Source organism: Melampsora larici-populina (assembly GCF_000204055.1).
Source record: "Melampsora larici-populina 98AG31 unplaced genomic scaffold MELLAscaffold_56, whole genome shotgun sequence".
Taxonomy (NCBI): Eukaryota; Fungi; Basidiomycota; class Pucciniomycetes; order Pucciniales; family Melampsoraceae; genus Melampsora; species Melampsora laricis-populina.
Window position 1 is genome coordinate 430,509 of NW_006768820.1, and position 25,055 is coordinate 455,563.

Consider the following 25,055-nt stretch of genomic DNA (forward strand, 5'->3'; position numbering starts at 1 on the left):
GCATGGAGTTCATCCCGACCATCAGGTGTTGGTTGTGCTTGATGAACAGGGTCCAATGATTATAGAGAACAAGAGATGTCAGCGCGGGGCATGAAGCCATTCTCCCCAACAAAAGATGGTAAGTAGATAAAGTCATTATGACAAGACAATCTGGAACAAATTTGGCGTCGCACGAAGACTATCATACCAGCATAGAAGAAATGGCTTCTGGTGTCAAAGGCAGTGAGAGACAACATCAACAGTGAAGCAATGGTCATCTGCAATTGGTTTCCTATGGATAACTCTTATACAGATCTGCAGCCCGTTATCAACATGAAGAATTGCAACGGGATATAACGCAGCCCATACTGCTTCATAATCCGGAAACCTCGGTCATGCAGAAGGCGAATCCGCCTGACCCAGTAGATATTGAAACAATTGATACGCTGCCTTAGGCTGGTATTGAGGTAACATATGTCCACTTAGTTCAACTTCCGCGTACGTCAACCCACGCTCCTCGGTCTACAAATTTGTGTAATAATGTCAATCTGGCCGTCTCATCGCCCAGGCAATAGCAGTAGAACATACCCATTGGCCTAAAGAACCCTGCCCTTTGACAATGAAATCATTCTCGATTGGCTTTTGGAAACCTTGTGCTCCGTTCCAAGTCATATTCCTTCAAGAAGATTCACGTCAGCTCTTTGTGGTACTAATCCAAGGTTTAATAATCATGGATAGACGAACTGAATGGCCATCCTGGTACCCTGTGCCAGGAGGGCGAAATCTGCCCTTGGGTGGGCTAAGACAGAAAGAGCATTATGCTACCAAGTGAGTTGTGTGAATGAGTAAGCCATATAGATTGGTATGGAACACGCACCAATGATAGTCTTTTTGTTTTTCTTGATCACCCCCGGTAAGACTGACATGGTGACCGGAAGGGACGTATCATCACCAAGCATCACCTACCATTTAGTCGAGTCAGAAAAAGGCAGCAAACCATATACAGGGTAAGATAGGTAAGTGATAAATGCCTTACGTCGTTATCGGTACATTCCTGCCATTTTGAATCGAGAGGTACATGAAGCATAGACTTCACTTCAGTGCGATTGAAATATGCGGGATCTCCAGTTTGTCCGGGCCATAATTGAGAACTGTCGGGCCCGCCTCCCGAAAGGACGTCCCAGAGCACTGGTTCGGAGTCATAGATATGACTTTTTGGTGACAGAATCATCATTACAATCGGCATAATTCTTCACATTATGCAGGTCATGCTCACTAAGGATTGAAACCTGGATTTGAGACTCATGTCAGTTTCAAGCTGAACCCCAGACATGCGCTTGATATCGGAGTACAAAGACCAACAGACATTCTCTACTCACCTGGATTGACGAGCATACTAGCTTTCCACATCTGTATCACCTGGTCAGTAATTATGCACTGCAACTAATTTGGCATGACATGACAAAATAGGCGAGAGAATGGATGAAAACAAACCATGTTCCATATAGCACAAGTCTGGTTAATGGTAGTCCCAGATTTGTCTTCCAGATTCGACAGTGGATGTTCGTAGGGAGGGACGCAAGAAGTCAGGTACAATGCAGAAGACATAAATAGATTTTAGCAATAGTAAGGTTGTACTTCAAGGGACTCACAAGTGCCCACGGATGGTATGGCAAAGGGGCCGGCAGGAGGTGGAAATTTGTCGTACTATATCAGATTGCAATATAGATGACATCTTGGATTAGACCGTCGATGTGCACAATGATGTATGAGAATCAAAGTAAATACCTTTGAAATGTAATCCGCATATCCACATTCGTGATGTAGCTTCTTCAACTGGGCTTTGAAAGTAGTATTGAAAGCAAATACTGGCTCGTATCTTTGTGCTAGTGGCCAGGCCGGAATTTGCCGTGAAACCACCGGGCTGCCATATTTTCCAGGAGCTTGTCAGCCCCTCTGCCTATCCAATTCTTCTGGGTTGGATATCCACTTACTAACTGACCGTAGGCGATAGAATAAAAATACCTCGCAACTGAAGAGCTAGTTCTGATTGACGTGCATAGATGTAATCAGCAAGGTAGGGGACGTAAAGTCCTGCATATGATTCTCCGCTGACTGTACGCGGGACAAATCAAGTGTCAGTGAACAATAGTGGATGACACAAATCTACGTGATCAATCAAACCAAAAAAACAAACGGTAAAAGGTTTTGTCCTTCATTTCTGGAAAGACCTATGGAGAGACGTGAATACTTATCAGTAGTAGTACATAGCATTCAGACTCAACAACGATATCGCACACCTTTAACCACTGCTGGAAGAAACCAAACAAATCTCTCGAAATGTCTGTTTGGTTGTGGGCTTCGACGATGCCTTGTGAATAACCCGTTCCCACTGGCTGTTCGATATACAACCTGAAGAACACAGCATCAAATCTCGTATCCTATCGATGATACATGTGGCGCGTTCGCTCGATAGCAGAGAAACTGACATCGATGATGCCTTGGTCCATGAGCTGATGCGAGAAGATAATTTGGGATCTTGCTTAGCTACTAAGATCCGCACAGAAAGCATGATAACATCAGAACGAAAAACTTACAATAGATTTCGGACAGGTCTGGCCTGACCAAGACGCCAAGAGATCTGTCGGATTAATGACCAGCAATTGGATTGTGACTCATTCAGCATTCGCGGCCGCGACTCGAGCGCTCTGATTGAATCAGGACTCACCGGCCCGTTTTCCTGAAGTAAAGCTTCCAGTGCGCTGCAGCCGGGACCTCCATTAGTCTAACGAGATCGGAAGAAAAATTAGCTGGTGTAAACAAGCTTAATCAGAGAAAGCGCCAGGTCCACACAAACGCACCCAAAACGTCAAATCGTTCTCCCCGACTTTACTTTCAGCCGGCCAAAACCAGAAGAATAACTTTCGTGTCTCGTTCGGTTTGTTAGAAACCGGGATAAGTCCTGCAAAGCTTGATTTCCCCACCGCCGAATTTCATACCACCCAATCAGAACGTTGTCAAGTGTGACAGACTCTGAGGCAAAAACAAAAATGCATACCTCGGGCCAGCATCGAATTCCACATAGGTAATATTTTTGCCGTCGACGTAGAATTCTTCGATTCGGGAGAATTGAATTTTAGCGAGCTGGAATCATTACGCCGCTCAAGTCTGGATGATCCAACCAGAGGCTTCGTCCTGAATGAGAAAGATGGCTCCGAGTAGACAAAAGGTAAGAGCAATGAAAGTGAGGCGAGCAAAAAGAATGACGATATGTTGTATTTGTAGTCCATCTTCTCAAGTTTTACAATCTTCGAAAAGGAATATGTGGATGGATTGAAGACTCATGGAGGGTGACTTCATACAAAAAGTATCTGTCAGGCTCAGGGAGTCACGTTCCCAGTCACGTTCCCATGCACAAGTTCCCATCAATTGTGTTTGAAATCCCTCGAACAAAACAGAACAAAACTCAAATAAACCCATCAAACTTCAAAGCGAGGGAGACTTGGGTCAACCTGAGCCCCGAGCCAAAAAAAAAATGCGGGGAATGGCTACCCCGAGCCCGAGCCTCAGGAGGCTCCCCCCTACCCTACCCGAAGACTCCCCGATATGCTTGGGGCCTCCCAAAGGTCAACCCTACTACCCTAGGGGCTCCTAAATACTGAGGGGGGCCAACATTATATGTAATGATCTCAATGCTAAAGGTTGAAGTAATATTTGAATGACAAAAAAGAAAGATGTCAAGACCAATAGAGAAATCTCATAATAGAGAAATTTCATTATGTAGGTTGAGTCAGTTTTGTTTGATGATACTTTACAAATTTCCCTGGAAAAAAAGAGGACACAGCTAAAACCACTGCAATTTCTCTGACCCTATAATTGGCAATGTATATGATGGAAAGCTGAAATAAGATGTGATTGAAAGCACAAAGTCTATGAAAGGTCATTTACAATGTCACAACATCACGGAAGATAGTGAATCAAACTTGGGGAACCAATTGAGTATCACCAAATTTAAAAAAAAACAAAGTCAAACCAGTAGATACACTCAACATTCATAACCATAAAACAGTGATCTTGTATTTTATAGCCAAATGTGATCTTCCTTACTCCATTGTCAACAAGCCATCTTTCAGACAGCCTCTTGTACTTGCAAATCCCCATATCAACAGGATGCTTGTACAATACCATGCTATTACTCATCACTGTAGAAAGCTCTATCACAAGTTTGATAACTACATAAACAATGTATGCTTTGGTGAATCATCCTATGTGGCTTTCACCCAAGATGCCTGGACCTGACCAAATAATCACATGTTTTTAGGGATCACTAGTCATTATATTTCAAAAGAGTGGAAGTTGATGGATGTTGTGATTGGAATGTCACAGATTGAAGGTTTGTCTTACAACATTACTTGATGTTGTTTGATGCACTGACGACTGATGTGAGCTTGTTCTTACTCCACTACAGGTGCACATGATGGTGAGAACTTCACCAAACTATTTCTCAAGTATTTGAGAAAATGAAATCCTTTTTCAAAGATCTTGGCCTTGAATATGGACATTGCAAGTGCTAACAAGAAGATCAGTCATTTGATTTCAGAACAAGCCAATGTGGAGTTTGAAGATGACCAGCTGCTTGGATACTGTGGTTGTGTTATCAACTTAGCTGCCAAAGAGGTTCTTGAGATCTTTGGAGATGATTCCAATCCAGATAAATATCAGGTTCCTACATTTTTAGCAATGCTTATTGACCCCCTTGAAAATGCTTCTGTATCTCTCAAAACATTTTACATGTGTATTCATGGCCTGGCCATCTACACACAGAAGGCCCCCCAACAAAGCCAAGCTTTTGCAACTGTCATACAACTTGTTTGGACTACTTCTGATATTGATGTTGCGTAATATCAAGAAAACATTGCCTTGCAAGATTAGGTGCTTTTATCTCTTCAACATCAGGAACAAGACAACCCTGATGGCCAAGAACCTGATAACCCAAATGCCACCAATCACATCAACAGGCTCTCAGTTGATGTTCCAACACAATGGAGCTCATGCCTTATCCTCAATTGGGGTGCCGGTTAGGGGCTCAGATTGACTTTGGTTGGTGTGCCTATGTTACGTTCATGTCTATTCCACCCAGTTACTTGTTGATTATTGGTGAATTGTTTTTGTTTAGAAGCTAAGGTTTCCAGATTCCATCTGAAAGTCTTGGCAAGGATGAAGTGGACCAGGAAGAAGGACATGTGGATGATACTGAGAGCATTTATATACATACCCTTTTTGAATCAAAATTATCCAATAGTTGAGCTGAAGCAGAACAACCCAACACTAGTTTTTTAGATGAGAGTTCTGAGAACAAAGATTGGGACAAGGATGAACTTTTCAATGAATTTTCTCAATGGCTGTTGATGAAATGCCCACTTTTATTACTTACAGCAGTATCATGAAATCTAAAAGATGCTATCTTTGATGTTGTTCAGAGTTTTTTTAATGTTTTTGCTTTTTAGGCGGTTTTCATGCCTCGGTACCCCCATTATAGGTGTGCCATTGGGAAGTTCAGAATTTGCGCCTGGGACTGCCCCAAATTTGAAACCCATGCCAACCATGTTGAACTGGGTAGATAGTGTCTTTCTCCATGGCAAAAAATGATTGAGTTCAGTATTTAAAATGACATGCATGATATTGGTCCAAAATATCTGAAAAAATCAGGTAAGTAAAATTGTGCTATGATCTTCCTACTGGCAGACTTTGGCCAATGTGTTCTTCCTATCAGCAGACTTTGGCCAATGCAGAAAAACTCGAGCAATAAGTTTGGTCATGTTGAAGGTTTTCCTGAAATAACACATGGAAACACAGGACTGGTCTGCTAAATTTAGCCTTCAAAAGTGACAAGAAACATCTGAAAGAAATGAAAAGTAGAGGGCAATATGCCCTTTGTTGGGCATTTTGTTTAGGATTTTACTGGCTCAGAGTGTATCACATGTGTGTTATTAAGACTACACAACAGCTACTGACATATGTACAAGGCTCCAAAACAACCCAAAAGAAATTTGCAACACAACAAAGGATGCAACATTATCTGTACATTCTTTGGAGACAATGTGTAGAGCTCTGATGCATTTGGGACCCAAAATGCATTTACAATTTATTTGAAAAACTGTTTATTTTATACCTTGGATCTATCCAAGGCAAAGGCACTGGAAATCTGAAAAAATCAGGTGAGATCACAAAGGGGATTTCTGATCTCTCCTGACTTTTTTGGATTTTTTGAACTTCTTTGAGATTGAAAACACCAGGAAACCCACCATACATTGCTGGCCAAGTTGATGATGGGTAAAAGAATTCAAGCAACTCCAAAAAACTTTCCAGGATAAAGAGCATTGTACCTCTCCCCATTTTATTTTTCAAGCATTTTGGGCCAAAATTGACAATTACAGGTACAATTCTTTGTCAATCATTTTGTGATAAATGCAATCATCTTTCACTGTGGAGAAACACATGAGGGGGTTTCAACTTGAGAAATTTTTGCGTAAAACTTTTACAAAACAGAGAAGTTTGTAAAATTTTATGGTGTCTTTTTTTCCTTCAGATATACAGTCAGCAGAATTTGGGGCACCTAAAAAGGTGTCCTGAATCTTTACATGTACTGTATTTTACAACAACGGGCAAGGTATTAAGGGGGCTCAAGTCAAAATATTTGCGGCCTTTTCTTAAAAAATTGGGGAAAGTTTTTTACAGTACCGTGCTGTAAAAACTTTTCCCAATTCGTAAAAAAGGACCGTAAAAATTTCCTTCGGATCTCCTTCTGAGCAGTAAATTTACGCAAATTTGCGTAAATTTGCTGCTCAAAAAAAATTTTACAGGAAAAGTAGTAAAAAACTTTGACCTGAGCCCCCCTATTGCACTGTAAAAATACCTTAAAAAATGCAACTTGACACCCCCTATTATCTACAGTGTGAAGATCCAAGATGCACATTATGTACAAATTGACAATATCACAGGGATTTGCTGGGTCTTTGACGTGTGTGGTGATCCCCCTTCTCAAATGCTTCTGAAATCATCATACCAAGCCTTTAAAATAGGGGGTTTCAAGAGCTTTTTTGCATATTGTTACGCTAAAACAATTTGCCTGTTGTTGTAAGATATGCGTAATTTTTTTGAAGCATTACAGGTGTCCTGAATTGAAAATACATTGGTTTCAGAAAGAAATTTTATACAACCAACTTGTCTGAATTTATAAAAATTACGCAAAAAAAAGTTGAAAACCCCTGAAAATAGCTTCTCTGTGATGTTATTCTTTGTTTTTTGACAACTATGTGTATATGTTTGCATTGATGTCATGGATGATAGGTATCTTGATTGCATCACAATTACCCTACCTCCCGAAGCCCACTTTGTCAATAACCAACACTATGACACGCCTCTTTCAAGGCAGAAATTTTCCTCACATTCAAAAGGCCCTTGATGCCAAAGAAGGTTGAAACTTGAGACATCTCTCCCTGCACAAACCATTTCAAAATAATTAACTCCATTCTTTTCTTCGTATGTCTATCAAATAGAACTCTTTGAGTAGTTAAGACGAGAGACTTTTCCTGTATGCTTCTGAATGAAGTCAACATAGGACAAATTCCCTCGTTGAAATTGGTCATTTCATGAAAATAAATATAAAGAATTAGTGTTGATATGAATGAATACACAGGTGAAGTTGACGGAAAGAATCAATACGAATCACTGATGAGGAATAAATCGTGCTCCATTGATCATGTACTACTTCAAAAACTCTTTCCAAAATGTTCTCTTGGCTTCCCGATTCACGAGGGATTGAAATTTGGAAGAAAAGCATTACACCAAAGAGGATGAAGGAGAATTCCTATGGCCCAGCAGATATTCAAATAATTGATAGGCCGACTTAGGTTGGTACTGAGGCAGCATATGGCCACTCAGCTCAATCTCTGCGTATGTCAATCCACGTTCCTCGCGCTAAAAGAATTTAAACGACGTCAACAATGGTGCATCACTATCCAAGTTCAAAGTCAGGCCTCACCCAGCGTCCCATAGTTCCTTGGCCTTGAACTAGAAATTCATCGGTGATTGGGTTTCTGAAACCTTGTTCGCCTTCCCAAGTCATATTTCTGCACAAACATATCGATCAGCTTGTTGCTTTGACAATTTCAAACGGAGGAGCCAACTGACTGGATTGCCATTCGTGTCCCTTGCGCAATGAGAACATAATCCGCCATTCCATGTGCTAGTACAAAAACAAAGGTATAACCCCGGTTACTTTTTGTCTGAAAAGACGACATAACGACTGAACCTACCGATGATTGTCCGTTTACTCTTCTCTATCACCCCCGGTAAGACTGACATACTGACCGGCGCCGACATGTCCTTGCCAATTATAACCTATACGAGTATCGATCAGTAAATGGAGTAAGAATATCATCAAGTATCGGAAGACATACATCCTTGTCGCTACATTCACTCCAGTTTGTACTGGCAGGTACGTGAAGCAGATGCTTGACCTCAGGTCGATTGAAGTATGTCGGATCACCAGTTTGACCGGGCCAACTTTGACTCGCGCCAGGCGCACCTGAAAGCACATCCCACAAGATTGGCTCTGTATCAAAGATATGACTTTTGCCATTTGGGACAGAGTCATCTATCAGGTTACAGTGATTTTAAGTGTAGGCAAATTAAACGTACTAGATGTCAAAAGCTACGGGAAAAGGAAAATGATCAATCGTATTTAGCTCCAAGTAGTTGCTCTGATGTGCATTTTGGATTAATCACCTGGGTTGACTAGCAAGCTAGCGTTGTATATCTGTCCCGCTGGTCAAAATCTGTCCTGATATTATGAAGTGTGCAAATTTTCGAACAAACTCACTTTTTCCCAGAGCGCGCATGTCTCGTTGATATGGTTGTAGTCTTCGTCTACCACGGGTGTATTTAGTTTCGAAACATAGAGCGAATGACGGCAATAATTTGTTGTTTCAGCAAGCGGGATGCTAAAAAGCTAGAATTCCTGAAACGTACAGTCTCCAACGGATGGTATGGGAAAGGGATCCGGAGGAGGAAAGCTATCATACTAGCAGTCCAGATGATAAAGTCAACACACCCGTCTTTTATCAAAACAGAGCAGTGCCGTACGTTTAGCAATAGAAATAGTTTACCTTTTCAATATAATCTGCGTATCCACATTGATGATGTAGATTCTTGAGCTCTGCCTTGAAGGTACTGTTGAGAGAGAAAACATATTCGTATCTCTGTACCATTGGCCAAGCAGGGATCTCGGTTTGAATCACATTGCTATCGGACATCGTGTCAATCAATTCACCTGTTTTGTATTCCGAGAAATAGAGTGTACAAAATTTTGACTTACTAGCCGATGACAGGGTCTATGATATAGATACCTTGTAACGGGAGGTCGAGTTCCGCTTGACGCGCATAGATATAATCAGCAAGGTAAGGGATGTAGAGCCCCGCATAGGATTCTCCAGTGACTAGGAGTGCAGATAGATATTTCAAAATCTCAGTGGACTATAGATTGATGTGATTAATGTGACAGAAAAAGACTCAAAACGATAAAAGTTTTTCTCCTTCATTTCTGGAAAGACCTGTTCATATGAGTGAGATAAATCAGACATCTGAAGATGATCGATATTGTGACATTCAAGACTGAATCACCTTGAGCCATTCCTGGAAGAACCCAAAAAGATCCCTTGAAATATCGGTTTCGTTGTGAGCTTGGACAGCACCCTCCGAGTAACCTGTTCCTACTGGCTGTTCGACATATAGCCTAGATATCACTTGATTCAACACACATATCCTAGAATTTTGATGATGCAGCGGAATTGCCACATATAAGAGAAACTGACATCGAGGACAACTTGTTCCATGAGCTAGTTTTGCGGAATAAATGTCGCTCAGCTATATAGACCTTTGATGGCTTCTTCACGTATGGTAATCCTTGTGGATGATTTTCAAGATATCAGAAGGTGTGATCACTCACAATTGATTTTTGACAGGTCTCGCCTGACCGAGTTGCCAGGATATCTGAAAACGTTTGACATCAACAATCATGTTATTTTTGCACTGAATGAATTGTCTCCGTTGAAGACTTACAGGTCCTGTTTCCTGAAGTAAAGATTCTAGCGAGCTACATCCTGGTCCTCCATTTGTCTGACAGCATCCGGAGATAAGTCAAGTTGTAGGAACATGGGGTCTTTAGATGGCTGTCCAGAAACGCACCCAAAATGTTAAATCTTTCTCTCCGAGTTCACTCTCAGCTGGCCAAAACCAGAAGAAAAGTTTTCGTGTTTCTTGCGGCTTGCTAGAGACTGGGATGAGGCCTGCATAACTTTATTTTCAACGATCGCAAGTGCAAAAAAGGAGGCCCTCGTTTATTTCAGCTCAAATAAGTCTGGGAAGTACAGAGGCATACCTTGGACCAGCATCAAAGTCTACGTAGGTGATATTCTTTCCGTCCACGTAAAATTTACGGGCTTCTGGAGAATTAAATTGAAGTGAACTTGTGTTTGGTCGGTCTTCTTGCTTGAGAAGATCTCGCTGTTTGAGCTGCTTTGCCCCCGGGTACGTTCTCCGAGCTATGAGTGGCTCAAAGTTCGCAATTAAAACCAACATAAGTGATCCCAGACGGAGGGCTAAACCCAAATTGGACCGGAAGTCCATCCTATTCGAACTTCTTCTCAGGATGCGAACAAGAAAGCGAGTACTAGTGAACAACCTGACAAATGTCAAGTTGAAATCAAGATAGTAAAGAATGGTATTCAAGGCGATTGCTTAGCCCAAAAAATGATTGAGAAATGTCTGGTTTTGACCCTTTGTGGTTCTCGTAGCGTTCTCTCTATCCACAGCCAATCAATATGAGAATACTCTGAACTTTAAACAGGAGGCAAATTAAGCGATCGCCCATCTCAGCAGTTCTCTCTCCTCTAGGTACAAAATTCAAAGTTGCAATCGTGGATCATCAAACCGCCACACAGCTGAAGCTGGACGACGCTGGACGACGTTATAGAATTTCACCTGTGTATACTCCCTTCATTACCGTAGAATATCAAATGCGAGAGGCGAGAGTGTGATCGATGAGCGCCTATCAGCGCTTTATACATGCGATACAAGCTCGAGGTACCGAGTATTTGGAGACCAATGGTGAATGACAATCCCAGTTCACCTTGATTTTCGATCGAGGTGGCTATGCTCCGATTGAGAGGTTCAATAAAACGATTGTATTGAGCACATCGGAGCATGTTGTGCTGTGTAGGTTCACAAACAAATGCACAATTTTCCAAAACCCTTCAGGCTGAAAACAGGAAGCCGATATCAAGCCGATGACTCGATAGTGATTTATATCAAAACTACAAAGCTTATGGTCCAGCGATTAAGATCCCTTCTTCCTAGACCTCCGATACATATCGTGTTGCAAGATAAGATGAAGACGAAGCATCTATGAGACCCCTTTGGGATCCCTTTGATGCATCGATGACGATCCAGGGATGAGGAAATTTTTTGTCGGATAAAAAGGCCGATGATCAGATTCAGTATGGTACAATTATGGTTATAGAATGGACATGTAGAAAGACATACATACACATCGGCGCTCACTGCTGAGCCTGGAGTACTTAAATCCCCCTTGTTTACCAACCGGCTTGTTGTTCGATCACCATCAAGCACAAATGCAACCTTCATCATCACCAACCACACCTGCTATAGATGTCACTGACCTTCATTTCAGATTCAATGAAGGATTACCTGAAATCCTACGAGGTATTGATCTCAAATTGACACCTGGATCGAGGTGTCTCCTGATCGGTGCGAATGGAGCTGGTGGGTTTACCACAACCTTTTGTCTGCTACTGCTTCAATCGAAGTCTAGCGATTTTTTGACTTACCCACCCTACGCTTCATTTTAACTACACAGGTAAATCCACGTTACTACAGATCTTGGCAGGTAAACGATTGACCAAATCAAAGGCCAAGGTCTTGGGACAAGATGTCTTCTTTAATACACCAGAGGTGAGCATCTGGCCGTCATAAGTTTACCGATTCCTATATCAGATCGTTCAACTTATGCTCCCTTTCCTACAGGGCGTGACTTATCTTGGTCAGTAGATGGGTATCATGGTCAACGGTTTGGATCATGTAGCTGATTATTCCGATGACTTATCCGGCTTCAAGGGACTGAATGGGCCAGCAATCCGGTTGTGAGATCTGATCTCATTGTATCACACTTTCTGTAAGTCTGTCTTACGTCATCAGACCCTCTGGCTTGATCATCAAACCCCAAACCATCTGATGTTATATTGATGTTAAATATTTACAATAGAGATTCGGTTGGTGGCTACAGACACAAGGCTCGCCGAGATCGGCTTCTGGACATTCTCGATGTCGATTTGGATTGGCATATGCACGAGCTCAGCGATGGTGAAAGGAGACGAGTTCAGATTGTACAAGGCTTGATGGCTCCTTGGTCCTTACTACTACTAGATGAGGTACGCATCAATCGGTGTAGAATTTGAACCTGTCTTTGATTGCTTATATGATTTCCCCTGAATCATCACAGGTTACGGTTGATCTAGACGTCATGGTGCGACAGGAATTGCTCGAATTCCTTGTCGAAGATACTGTCAAAAGGGGATGCACAGTACTCTATGCTACCCACATTTTCGATGGATTAGATACGTTTCCTGTAAATACCACACTTCATTTCACCTTCTCAGAGTTCTGTTCAAGGATATCTTCCGGAATACTAACCAAAATGACTTCCTATCCTCCAGACGCATGTATGTCACTTGCAATTAGGGGCCACTGTGGCTCCTATTGCCCAAGAATGGCCCCTTGATCCCAATAATCCGAAACACGTTGTGGATATTCCAACGGAGATCATTCAAAAGATGTTGGATCCCAATCGAATAGGATCAAAATTATTAATACTTGCGTTGCATTGGCTTACCGAAGATCGTAAGATTCGACTTGCACTTGAAGCGGAAGGTCGGGCTGGTTTCAGAAAGCGAGGTGCCAAGGATGGTATGGTACCAAGTGACTCAGAGGCCTTTTACAGAAAGTACGTATGCTGGAGTTATTCTACAAGTATTATATGTATTGACTGATTTTGCTTCTTATTGATTGTTCTCGATTGTCCCGTCGATGATAAAAAAGGTATGATTATTCAAATAACATGTAATCATATTGTATCCTCATGTAGCAGCTAGCTTGAGAAATTGTATGTATAAATCCGCAGTCAAACTTCATTTGAAAGACATTATATTATTTGGGGATCGTTACCACGAGCAGGAAAATTCAATACAAATCATTTAATAGCCATAAATTGAGGATCATGAATCCTTGGTGCTCTCATATGCATCCAATCTGATGAGATGATCAAATTGGAAGATACATATGTGGATGGAAGATCAAACGCGAGGTTTGTGCAGAAGGAATTGCGCGAGATATTCCAAAGCTCAAAGTCTTTCACAATTTCGCCAGGTGTTTCCATAAAACTGATCTAAGATCTCGTCAAAAACCGCCTATATTTTACCTCTTGGAGGATTGATGCGTACATAATGAGTAAGTTGGTAAGAAACACAAATATTCATGGAAGACTAGAAGGAACAAAATAGGAAGCTGGGACCTGGTCAGTATGGATAGGAATGAGCGAAGAGCTGAAGATTTCAAGAGTCAGCAGACTTCAGGTGTTGTCAAGGCAAAGAACGTATCTTATGATATCCTTTCAAATCCACAGGCAATTTTCCCCCATCAACGGTTATTGTAGGGTATTTTCTGGGGATTAGGACCTCGGCAGCGGATGATGAAGCCGTAGGGTAGCTGTACGTGAAATAAGAAGAGTTCTCATTCAAATAGTCAACGCAAATATATACACATGATCATCAAGAAACATTAAACAATACAACTTATAATTTAGAGGCTTGGTTTACTGATTTCAGAAGCATTCGGGAAGGGGTGTCGCCGCTGGCGTCAAAAACATTCACACCTGCAACTCCCTTGGATTTGGCATACTTGACTTTCTCTGTCAAAGAGGTTGGGTCGTCATACGCAATGAGTGTCTTGGTGGATGGGTTAAAGAGGAGCGGCTGCAAGGAAAGCAAAACAGAATGTAGGCATCAGTAACGAATCTATATTGTTTTGAGCTTCAGAAAGTATGATCTTGACTTACAGTTTGAGTACAGTTATCATAGTGACGTTCAAATCCTCCTTGTCCGGTAGCGGCATCAGGAGACAGGTATCCACAAGTGAGCAAGTCTTTGAAAATGAAGTTTCCTCCTTCCAATGGGCTGTCGCATCCAGTTGGAGTAGGGGCCACGTTCTTTACCGTTTGAGCTTGAGCCGACTTGTCAATGGGGCCAAAGAACAAACTCTTTTCCTTACCAGAGAAGTTAGTTGGGTCAAGTGTCGAGCTAGATAGCGTGTACTGATAACCGTATGCAGGAATACCTAAAAGGATTTGGGAAGCAGGAAAGCCAGTTGAAGTCCAGGTGTCGATTGCTTGAGCCACCGAAAATTTATAGCTGGGGTCATTGCATGTGTCAAATAACGGGGCTCCTGGTCCAAAGAGAGGGGTCACAACCGGGAGATAAATGTCGTAGGCCATGATAGTGATGAAATCAAACAACTTAGCGTATTCTTTGTGGTCCTTCAAGTATTGTCCGTCTGGTCCCATGAACCCATGAACGGAGACTGCCGCAGTAAGCCTCTTGGATCCGATGGCAGCCCTGAGAGCAGTCAAGAATTTGAGCAAGTTAGCCGAGTCGTCTTTAGAGATGATGTTACCCTCGTTTCCAGGCGCGTTTGGATACTCCCAATCAAGGTCTACACCGTCAAATCCATACTTGGTCAACGTTGAAGAGATTGTCTTTGCAAAGGTCTCACGGCTGGAGTCAGTGCTAACAAGAGAGCTAAAGTACTTGCTACCTGTCCATCCTCCGATCGTTAACGAAACTGTGACCTTGTGAGCTTTAGCACCCTCAACGACTGCTTTTATGTTGGCTTCGTTGTCAAACACAAATTCAGCTGATGGGGATTCTGAAGTAACAGCAACAAAATAATCAATGTGGTTATAAAGATCCCAAGGAATGCTTTCTGGGGGCAGCAAACCTGCTCGATAACTCTACAGGGACGAAAAAACAGGTTCGCCGTGGCGTGTCAGCCTAACATATATTTTGAGCTAGTAGTATAGGTGAGAAAACTTACAGGGTAGTATCCCGAGATTTGAAATCCCTTAGAAGCCTTTTTGCGGCACACTCCAGCTTCCACAATGGTGCGCTGGGTGATCAAGGTGGAAATCGCAAGCGCAACGATCAAAGATAATCTAGAGTGCATGGTGTGGGTGATTTTTGTAGGTTGAATTGGATAAAGTATGTAGTAGGTGGTTCAGATTGGTGGTCGTTTGTGTTCTCAAAGTATGTATGTGCGTAAAGCGTTGGGTGTGTGAGGATATTTCCACTTGCACAGGATAGAGCCACTTTATATACTCATCCTGGGTACCCTGTGAAGAGCTTTTGAACCAAGCGCTGATAGTCGTTGGAAAGCAGGCATCGGACAATATCTCTGAGGGGCGTGGTCTAAAGTCTGAGAGTGCCTCAGAGTTGCCGGAAATTGCTTTTAGGACATTTATAAGTTTCTCAGCAAAACAGCAGTGCCCCGGGTGGTGATAGGGATCTGCGACCGCATGACGTATCCTGGCTCAGCTGCTCCAGTGGCGCTTAATCATCTCACAGCCACAACAAAAAACTTGGATTGCTATTCAAAAGCAGCATTGGCGACAAATATCTTTTTGAAATGATGGTCGACATTTTCCTCAAAAACCATCAAAATAGTTAGAAATGGAATGCTGCCAATTCAGTGAAGTAAAAATGACAACACAAATCAATCTGATTCCAACTGCAATTTTCGAAAACATTCAACACCACTCAAAAGAAACTTTTTCAAAATGCACCTTTGAAAGCCTCCAGCGGAGGAAGGATTTGTCATCATCGTCCAAATTTCCGCTTCTCAAAGTTTCTTAGGAGGGGATAAGTCTTTCAAGCGACCATTGGAGTCAGTATGCAAGTAGGGATTTTAAGAGGAACCGCAAATTTGTAAATATATTTGAAATTTAGCAAACACATACCATGGTAGTGAAGATCAAGGATACTTGGAAACCAAGGTCTACGCCAGACTTTTCTGGACCCAGCAGACGTGCGATTGGACCAGTAAACTATTTAGAATATCTACTCATCAGCACTAGTCCATACTTTGGGAGGATGATACCATCTCACCCATTTTTGAGACATCCCAAGAATAGCTCCCACAATTCCACAGACTAGAGCGAATCCAGAAGCAAATCCTGGTGGCAATAGCTTTGAATTGTTCACATCTTCAAATGCGTAGTTTGACCAGTGAGATCTGCGAAATATAATGTGTTCCTGGGCTACTATGACACCGAATATCATGGCCCAATAACCCACAAAGACAAGAAAGGTGTCCAGAAATGCCTCAAATTGCGCCTGGCCTATGAGTGCGGCAGTCACGATGACAGCAGTGCCTGCCATGGTTATCAGCGGTCGAGGAATTGCCGCAATCCTTCGTCCAAAAGTTTGGACTGTAAGCGCTAACGAGTACTTTTGAGTGCGGTACAAAGCATTTGCTAAGAGAGTTTCTTTGACGAAAGTGGCATTGATTGATAAGCACTGTTTTTTTGGGAGCACAACAGCACTCACAAGCATTGGAATGTTCACAGCAACTAGAAATGTGAGTATCAATTAACAAATGAATCAGTTGAGGTCTCGCATCAAACACTCGCGTAAACATACCCACAGAACAGCCAAGTAAGACAGTCAAGAAACGACCAAAACCACCGAGCGGTGATAATCCAGCGGATAACAAGCCACCCATCCCATCAGATTGATACTTGTCGCGCCAGCTGGGATTCTTGAGAAGGGTGGTCATCATAGCTGCACCAAGTATCTCGATCAGGACCAATGGCACTAAGTTTCCAAAAACTATTTTTTCAAATTGTCAAAATAAAGGTCTGATTCCACAGAAGATCTGATCCATATTTCATCATCCCTTCTTTTGAACAGTCAATAAAATGGATCACTCAACAGGCAGCAAAGAAGATTTTCCAGGAGGAAGTATTCTCGGGTAAATGTCTTTGAATTATAACGAAGAGTTGTTGCACAAAGTCTATCAGCATGGTCAGAGTGTGAAGAGACAAGGGAACAACAAGAGTTGCACAGAGCTTACACAGTATAATCAGCTGCAAAACTTATCCAACTCAGCGAAAACCCAGCGACTGATGCTCCAAAGCTGAAAACGCTCGCGATCTCAATATTGCCTGTTAGGTCTGATCTCGCTGCGTTCATGTATTTTCTCCCTTTGCCTAGTATTATAAAAAATATTATCATAGGTGCTATCCAAGAGTGTCGCTAGGTATACAGTGGAGGTAGAAAAATTCAACTGATTGGTCGTATGTGGTGCAAGCTGAAGGTAATGACATACCTCATAGACATGGACGAATTTGTATCCAGAAAATGAAGGGATCAACGTCAGAATTGCAAGGATAGAAATACCAGCCCATATAGGTAGGGGATGCGTTCTAGACACCGCGTGAATTGTTTGAGCACCGACTACCAGTTAAAGTGTAGATGGGGATCAGTTTGTTGAATGCACACTGAGAATTCGTGGCCTCAGAGGCCAGCTATAATGGTGATATATGTATTGTCATTTACCTATACAATTCACGGTCGCCCATCCTAGGATTGATTGAAAAAGGGATGATTGGAATAAAAAAAATCGGAATGAATTCCAGCCTTCGCATATCACAGTGTCCAAAGCTCACCAAGACACGCTATCATATTCAAGACCTAAAGGATCGTGATACTGGTTTGAATTTCGGCACGAGGACATAGCATAAGTATCAGAGACACACTTACCCCAGGAATCATGCATGTCCAGTACCCAAACGCAAATCGACTGAACACCAGTTGTCGCAATCCGCTTCGAGCGCCAAACGTCGAAAAGTAGGCCTGCAAGAATGCAAGAGATCATCCTTAGTAATTACATGTATGGCTGATTTCAAACGCAAACAGCTCACCACTGGTATTATAGCCAAAATGTTGAAAACTACAATGGCAATCACAGAATCGCGAAAGCCTAGTTTATAGACACTGCTTCCGAGAGTTCCAAGGCTAAAGGTGACAACATTGCAGTTCGCACCTAGCCACATAGTGAAGCTTTCTTGCCAGATGAAAGGTAATGTAGATAAAACCCATCCGGTTATGTTTTTTAAGTCTTGAAACAAGATATGTGGTACTTACGTATCACGCGTTGAACGTTGTACGCGATGCTCGGGCAGAATGCGCTCGATGCCATTGAGTTCAAGTCCCCACTTGTCAAATTGGCTGATGAATTTTTGCAGACGCGAAGTCTCAGTCTTTTCGTGTGCTCTCTCTTCAGAGGCGTTTTCAGAAGGTAGAGCATCTGACGGTGCAGTGATTTTTTCTTCAAGCTTATCGTCCGACATTTCTGGTGGCATTTTGAATCGACTCTAAATATGGGATGGTGCAGGGAGTAGGAAATGGTTCAGAAGGTATAAAAAGGGAAGATTGAATTTTGAGGTTAGGCGATGCCACCGGATCTGCGAGGATTGTTGGAGACGATAAGAAATAACCCTCTATGCGCAACGACCTAAAAGTGTGGGGCCTGAGACACTGCACTGAATGATGGATATTTCGAGAGGAGATGAGGTCCAAGCTGGTCAAAGTCTATCTATCACGCCAAAAATTTGACAAGCTGCATGATATCAGCTCCATCATCGATCGAGCATAATCGAACACCCGATGGAGCCGACATGGATTTCAGTCAAGATTCTCTCCCACTCTCTCCCGCTGGCATCCTCACCATTTGAGTATCCCACAGTCTATTCCCATCTGAGGTGGCGAGGGGGAGACAGGGAAAGAAGTAAAGGATGCTAAATGACTTGCGTGCCATAGTTCCTGTTGGAAGGATGCTCGCCGGTCTGGTCTCCAACCACTTTTGCCCATCAGGTTATATATACGTATCATGTTCAATGATCCGATGATCAATTCAATTTTTCAAATCGGTATCCCTCTCAAGTTAGATGGCTTGAAGTTGCACGCCAGTGACCACGCGCTAGGCTGTTCCCGAGCGCAACACACCGGGAGTTTGTTTCTCGTGATTGTAATATAGGACTGAACCCACACTATCATAATCTGCATATGTGATAAATCACACTGAGACAGATAACAAAAACACATCAAGGAGCAAACCAGGAAAACAAAAAGCTCTAAAAATCGGGCGTCAATTTGGTATGAACAATTTGGGTAATCAAGTAGCCATCTTCTCAATGAAGTAGCTTTGATTCGACTCACCCTCATTTTCCTCATTCTGCGCCAATCCATATCATCTGTTGAATAAATAATTCTTTCCTTGTTCGATCTTGATGGTGTAAGAGTGCATGACCCATTTAAGATGTGGTTGAGCTCCCTCAGTGGTTTCTACAGGCCAAGGTGAACAAAGAAGAGACAGCACCAAACACCACGTCAAAGTTATGTCTTTCTCTACGTCTTTCTCTAGACCTTTCAAAATTGTAGATTAGAACACCACGACATCGTAGTCACCCCATTTCTCCGTCAACACTGCTGGTACATGTCCCAGTCCAGACTCATGACTTCGCTCAGGCCGGAAAAGGCTGTTTTTGTCAATGCCCTCAAATGATATTTAGCGCAGCTTTCATCATTGTTCGTCATCAGTCTGGAAACCCATGGCTTAAGTTCAAATATGTTGTCTTTATCACATGCACGCCTATAAATCAAAAACAAGGAGGTATACCTACCAAAAACAGAAAGAGTTTGCTCTATGAAGTGAGAGGTGAAAGGTGAAGTGTGAAAAGACAGGTCTACATGATGGAAGCTATACGTTAGTTGATCGTGACTTGGATGCTCTCGGCGGAATATGATTGTATCGTTCTCACAGACCAGCCAGGCGAAGCTCAACCAAAGATCTTTAAAATGTAGAAAAAGCAAACAAATGTACAAAGACTTCCAACCCCAAAGATAATGAAATCCCCTTTCGATCGACGTTCAATGAATTGAATTGTCTCCCTTGAAAAACCCAAAGTATTAGCAGCTGATCTCAGTTTCTTTTGAGTTCCTAAGATGTAAAGGGTCCGTTTCGGTAGGAGAAGATGGATGAAACGTATCAGTTATCAGTTATTGGCCTTGAAAATGGATAGGAGGTATATTGAGCAGGGTAGGACTCACCTTTCAACATATCTCGTTGATCTCCCAAGTTCCCGAGAATTGCTTGGCCTTGTGCAATATAGATGTCGAGAGTATTGTTTGTCTGATTCACAAACTGATTCTCATCTAGTGCAGCATTTGTCCGATTGGTGATACCTCTGTTCATGGCCGCATTTGTTCGATATAGATTATTTGGACTATGCAGTGCATCAGAGTTCGAGCCTGGTGGATGAGAAGCGTTGGGGCGATAGGTAGTCGAAGACTGCCCAAAAAGTTCCGAACTTTGATTGTCTTCATTCTAAAATGGTTTCAATTAGTATTTATTAGTCTTCTTGGTCGAATAGAATGAATACCAAAGACATAACATCAGACACACCGCTTGACGCTCTAATATTTTGATTCGATCAAAATGCTTTCTCAGACCCACACAATCTTCACGAAACTTTTCTATCCGCATGGCTGCCTTTTGCTTTTTCGCTTCCACTACTTCTCCTTTGTTCATCGATTCATAATCATCAATTGTCCGCTGAAGTGAGGCTAAGCTAGCAACGATTGGCCCATGACTACTAGCAGTATTGGAGTTCGAGGATGAGGAAGCGATTGATTGCTCAAGATTGGTAAGTTCATTTTGAAGAGAGGAAACCTGACGAAGTGCTAGTGTGTATAACGAGTTCATCGTTCTTTAAGATGGTCTTCTGGATTACACATGACATTCCTTGACAGTCACTCAGGAGTCAGCACTCGACTTGCAACTTTGGTATTTCACCATCCCTAATGTACCGCACCACAACAGTCTCATCTCGAGGCCGGGCCGAGTCAGGCCGAGTCATAGTGACTCGTGAGAGTCCTGTGTGTGATCCAGCCTTCAGCGCATATATCCAACATCGAAACGAACTTGGTCAACAACTCGAAGCTCGACATCATCCATGGATTTATTCTCAGCCTCAAACGTTCAGGCCTTTGAATCTCAGATATTAGGATCATCTACGATATTCATACTCTGTATCACGATTTCTGCTATCGATGGTTAGTTGTGGATCCTGCGGACCCCGTAAAATTGTAAGTCTGACTCAAAGCTGGCTTCATCTCTGATGATCTATGGTCTGTGTCCTTTGGATGATTGAAATGATATGCATATGCTGAAGATAAACTACGATCTCTGAGAAGCTATACGACCACTCGGCTTATAAACACGATGGACTCCCCTAAGTCAGATATGTAGGCTAGCCAGAAAACAAGCACTGGGTCGACCTCGCTGGCCACATGATATATGGCTCCAACACTGTGTCGAGATGAACTCTTAGCGCACGGTTTCAATTCCTGATGGTCATGCCGGATTTGATTGGGACACTGCTAGCGACAATTTCGGGATTTGCTACAGTCATCAGTGGATATTTTTCACGGTGAACGCACTCTGGTGAACTGCGCAAGGTTGGAATGAATTATCTTTTCTGTGTTGTAGCAACAGCTTCAAAAAATCACAACGAGAACATAGGTTCGGTTGACCCCTTTCAACACTCCTGCGAGTTGATGTGTGCCTGTGGGTGCATTGACACGGGAATCAGACCATACCTCGTTAGAGACTCGCAGTCACAGCACTTTGGCTTATCTTCTCCATGACATAGACTCGAGATGAGTAGAGTAGTCTTAGTCAGGATGAGATAATTTGTTTCCCTTATCTGATTGTAAATGTTTCTCGTTTTGTTCAAATCGTGTCTTCCTCAACTCGCACTAGGAACTCACTTTGTTATATTTTTGTTTTCTATCATAACTGTGTGCTATCTTTGGGTTAGCTATATATGTTATTCTTTAGGCTCATGTAGTGTGGTAGAAGCACCCTCAGGCTGGGGACACGTCGACATTTTATGATTTCTCTTCGAGTTCATTTTCTTTCGCGACTCATCTTTTGGCTTTTCTGGCCGACAGGCGTAAATTGCAAATTGCCTATAGGGTTGATTCCTCAAGCCAGACCGGATTCCACGACTACTCCACCTTTGACTAGCCGTGGTCATCACAATTGCAACCAGGTGCCGAATTGCAGTCCCGCATTTGCGTAGCTAAGTTCAATCACGAGGGGGATCAACATCCAGTAGAGGAGGGGCTAGGTAGAACTCTTTCGGAAACCATGTGTTGACTGGCGGTGCTGTGACTATGAACAGGAGGTGGAGCCCGATCAGGAATAGGTCGATGTGCAAGTCTATCACAAGACTATGAGGGCCTTCAAGGTATTCAAAGGAGCTCATAATGCCGTATAGGGGTCACTAATGGTTGTGAGACCCGGGGCAAAGAAGATATGAATTGTTGCCCTCGTTTGACCTTTTGACATATTTATAGATCAAGAAAGCCTACAAAAGAACGAGGACCCGTTTTCGTAACTTGTTAGGAATTTCAGTATGTGAGTATAATGATCAAAACTTACACGATATGTGCACGTGATGATTTTCATCTCTCCGTCCCAAGTCAGCTATCCTGTCCTCCTTCAAGCCGAGAGCAGCCGAGAGTTTATGCTTCGAACCCAACGAAAGCCAGGCTGGAAAAAGACCCATACCACTCCTCAACACGAAGCCAAAAAGAAGTCCCACTAGCTTCAAAGTCATTCTCTCAATCCAAAACTGAACTTACTTGGAAATATGGCCATAATTAATTATCTCTTCATTACCTTTGCGTATGCCTTCGGATCTCTGCTATTCAATCCTGCGATCTCTTCTAGTATTCAGGAACCCAACGCCTTTGGGATCTCTAACGTTTGTAATGGCTCTATTGCCTGTTCACTCATCAATTCCAACTGGCCGAGCGGAAAAGCATTTGATTGTGGAGATGTTTGTCAAGGTTTCTATTTATCAGCCGCATATCTAGATAATATTTCTGATTTTACCTTTTTCCCGAAATCTAGATACCAGTTCACTCGTCATCCTTTGCTTCTGCCACCCCTTACATCATGATGGGTGAAGGAAAACCCATAGTAAATTCAAGTGCCTCGTGGCCCTCTGCAGTTACTCCCGAGTGCCAAAACACCACAGCCGGAGAACGTTACCAATACTATAATGGTCAAGCCATCATGTAGTTCATTTTAATCAAATTTGGTCTGACGAGTATTTTTACGGAAAAACAGGAGTTTGGACTGCCTACTATTCGATCATCGCCAATTGCGGTTGTCTAGGAACTGGAGAAAGCGCGCTTCCCAATTGCACTGCTGCTACCTCCCAATCGAGTGCGGCTTGTAATATCGCAATGTTGAGCTGAATTCAACTACATAAATACCTATCTTTTGAAACGCAAGCTATGCACTAACATAACTCACGATAACAGGTTCACATTCTGTGCAATGAAACGGGGTGATGTCACTTGCACCTATATATGAGGGGGTCCAATGAAGGACTTCCAAGTTTGATACACCATAACTTCACCTTATACATACTGCAAACGAACTTACTGGATCATCTCCTCCATAGCTTACTCTTACATCAACAGTACAGCTTCAATGTAACACTTACCTTGTCCAGGATGCATGCTTTATCTCGTCTCCATGTATCTTGTCTTGATTTTCGACTGGTAATTCAACAAAATCCAAAACATTTGTTGAAGTTTATACATATCTAATTATAATTACTGACATTGGATTATATATTGCAATTATCTCAAAGGGTTGCGTGTTTTGACAGAAGGACTGGGTGTTCAGCTACACCTTATCAAGGGCTAAGATCGGCAAACATTGATGTCAAAGTTGAAAATTGTGATGAGAATCTCATTATAGTATATGTGACAAATGAATGAATCAATCATAGGTTTGATGAGTAGTGCAAGATCACTAGAAGTTTGATGTTTCCAAGCATCAATGATTCCATAAAACCTCCAGTAGACTCAAAATCTTATTCAGAATTCCATTTTTTGGGCGTTCTCCATGCATTCCATTTGAAATTCTCAACGACTGATTTGGTGTGCTTACTTCCTTTTGAAAGTGGTCGTTCAGGTGGATCAATAATTGCAATGAGTTTAGCGTCAAAACTCATTCTTATAGATTCTCCCGCTTGATCTTCGAGTCTAAAGGCTGCATGTGGAGTATTGATCCCGTGTCCGTCGGCTGCGCGGTCATCGTGTTGCAAGAATACATATACTTCGTTAGGCTGCTGGTTTTTCAAGTAATACCATTTCTGACCCTTTCTGTACTTCCATGGCTGAAGTGCATTTCCAGCACTTGTTGGTATGATGTTTGATTTTATGGCATCTTCTTCCACGAGTGAATTCCACGCACAAAAACCAAGGTGATTGTCTTCGACTGGGTAAATTGGCCTTCAAACATTCAGCATAACAACATCTTGACCTTCCTGCAAGTACTGTCCAAATTGAACCTCCTTTGGATCCGTCGACTGCAAGAAACGTTGTTTTATATTGTTTTTCATGTATTTAGCCCCTGATGGTGACAGGTCAGAGTGAATCACTGGAATTGGTTTTCTCGTATATCTTGAAGTGTGATCTCTAAAAGTAGCACCATGGGGTAATACCAATTTCGCCTTTGTCCTAAAGCAAAAATCGATGAGCCGTTTTTTGTTGTTCAGGGATAGTTTCTTCGAGGGAATCCTTACAGCTTTTTCACAAGTTCAACAGCATTGGCTGTCAAGACTTCTAGGTGCTCATCAGATAATTTGTCCATGTTTTCCATTCCAGCAACAGGCGTGTCCAAAACATAAGTGAAGCCATGAGTTTCCAAATCCGGTGTTTCTGTTGTAGTTCGAAGGTTCTGAAGAGGAACTGTGTGGATCGTATGGTAATCAATTGGATAGGCACTGTTCGCTTCATCCT

At 42.4% G+C, this 25,055-nt stretch overlaps 7 protein-coding genes across 7 annotated transcripts; 2 read left to right on the plus strand and 5 right to left on the minus strand.

Moving 5' to 3' along the window:
• Positions 1 to 372: 372 nt before the first annotated feature.
• MELLADRAFT_123594 (putative carboxypeptidase cpdS precursor) lies at positions 373 to 3,269 on the minus strand (the record flags this gene model as incomplete). Its single annotated transcript, XM_007416041.1, has 16 exons — positions 373 to 501; positions 568 to 655; positions 724 to 778; positions 857 to 941; positions 1,016 to 1,167; positions 1,359 to 1,389; positions 1,474 to 1,520; positions 1,632 to 1,686; positions 1,768 to 1,903; positions 1,974 to 2,094; positions 2,177 to 2,210; positions 2,280 to 2,391; positions 2,469 to 2,492; positions 2,577 to 2,764; positions 2,841 to 2,941; positions 3,038 to 3,269. 16 exons carry the CDS (start codon positions 3,267 to 3,269, stop codon positions 373 to 375), a joined length of 1,590 nt encoding a protein of 529 aa, XP_007416103.1.
• Positions 3,270 to 11,672: 8,403 nt separating this feature from the next.
• Positions 11,673 to 13,208, plus strand: MELLADRAFT_93120 (uncharacterized protein; the record flags this gene model as incomplete). The annotated part of the gene is made up of 8 exons (XM_007416011.1): positions 11,673 to 11,823; positions 11,918 to 12,012; positions 12,055 to 12,100; positions 12,175 to 12,232; positions 12,323 to 12,488; positions 12,560 to 12,685; positions 12,774 to 13,060; positions 13,202 to 13,208. 8 exons carry the CDS (start codon positions 11,673 to 11,675, stop codon positions 13,206 to 13,208), a joined length of 936 nt encoding a protein of 311 aa, XP_007416073.1.
• A 699-nt stretch (positions 13,209 to 13,907) lies between these two features.
• MELLADRAFT_67667 (family 18 glycoside hydrolase) lies at positions 13,908 to 15,333 on the minus strand (the record flags this gene model as incomplete). The annotated part of the gene is made up of 3 exons (XM_007416040.1): positions 13,908 to 14,087; positions 14,171 to 15,121; positions 15,205 to 15,333. The coding sequence occupies 3 exons, from the start codon at positions 15,331 to 15,333 to the stop codon at positions 13,908 to 13,910; spliced, it is 1,260 nt and encodes a 419-aa protein (XP_007416102.1).
• A 775-nt stretch (positions 15,334 to 16,108) lies between these two features.
• MELLADRAFT_39584 (uncharacterized protein) lies at positions 16,109 to 18,517 on the minus strand (the record flags this gene model as incomplete). Its single annotated transcript, XM_007416039.1, has 11 exons — positions 16,109 to 16,210; positions 16,272 to 16,639; positions 16,806 to 16,994; positions 17,098 to 17,144; positions 17,239 to 17,420; positions 17,494 to 17,621; positions 17,724 to 17,747; positions 17,834 to 17,858; positions 17,928 to 18,020; positions 18,089 to 18,227; positions 18,312 to 18,517. The coding sequence occupies 11 exons, from the start codon at positions 18,515 to 18,517 to the stop codon at positions 16,109 to 16,111; spliced, it is 1,503 nt and encodes a 500-aa protein (XP_007416101.1).
• A 1,488-nt stretch (positions 18,518 to 20,005) lies between these two features.
• On the minus strand, positions 20,006 to 20,931 carry MELLADRAFT_39579 (uncharacterized protein; the record flags this gene model as incomplete). Its single annotated transcript, XM_007416038.1, has 3 exons — positions 20,006 to 20,166; positions 20,277 to 20,553; positions 20,632 to 20,931. The coding sequence occupies 3 exons, from the start codon at positions 20,929 to 20,931 to the stop codon at positions 20,006 to 20,008; spliced, it is 738 nt and encodes a 245-aa protein (XP_007416100.1).
• Positions 20,932 to 22,885: 1,954 nt separating this feature from the next.
• Positions 22,886 to 23,616, plus strand: MELLADRAFT_53762 (uncharacterized protein; the record flags this gene model as incomplete). Its single annotated transcript, XM_007416012.1, has 4 exons — positions 22,886 to 23,074; positions 23,149 to 23,302; positions 23,368 to 23,488; positions 23,565 to 23,616. 4 exons carry the CDS (start codon positions 22,886 to 22,888, stop codon positions 23,614 to 23,616), a joined length of 516 nt encoding a protein of 171 aa, XP_007416074.1.
• A 508-nt stretch (positions 23,617 to 24,124) lies between these two features.
• On the minus strand, positions 24,125 to 24,906 carry MELLADRAFT_67670 (uncharacterized protein; the record flags this gene model as incomplete). The annotated part of the gene is made up of 3 exons (XM_007416037.1): positions 24,125 to 24,531; positions 24,577 to 24,773; positions 24,839 to 24,906. The coding sequence occupies 3 exons, from the start codon at positions 24,904 to 24,906 to the stop codon at positions 24,125 to 24,127; spliced, it is 672 nt and encodes a 223-aa protein (XP_007416099.1).
• Positions 24,907 to 25,055: the final 149 nt, after the last annotated feature.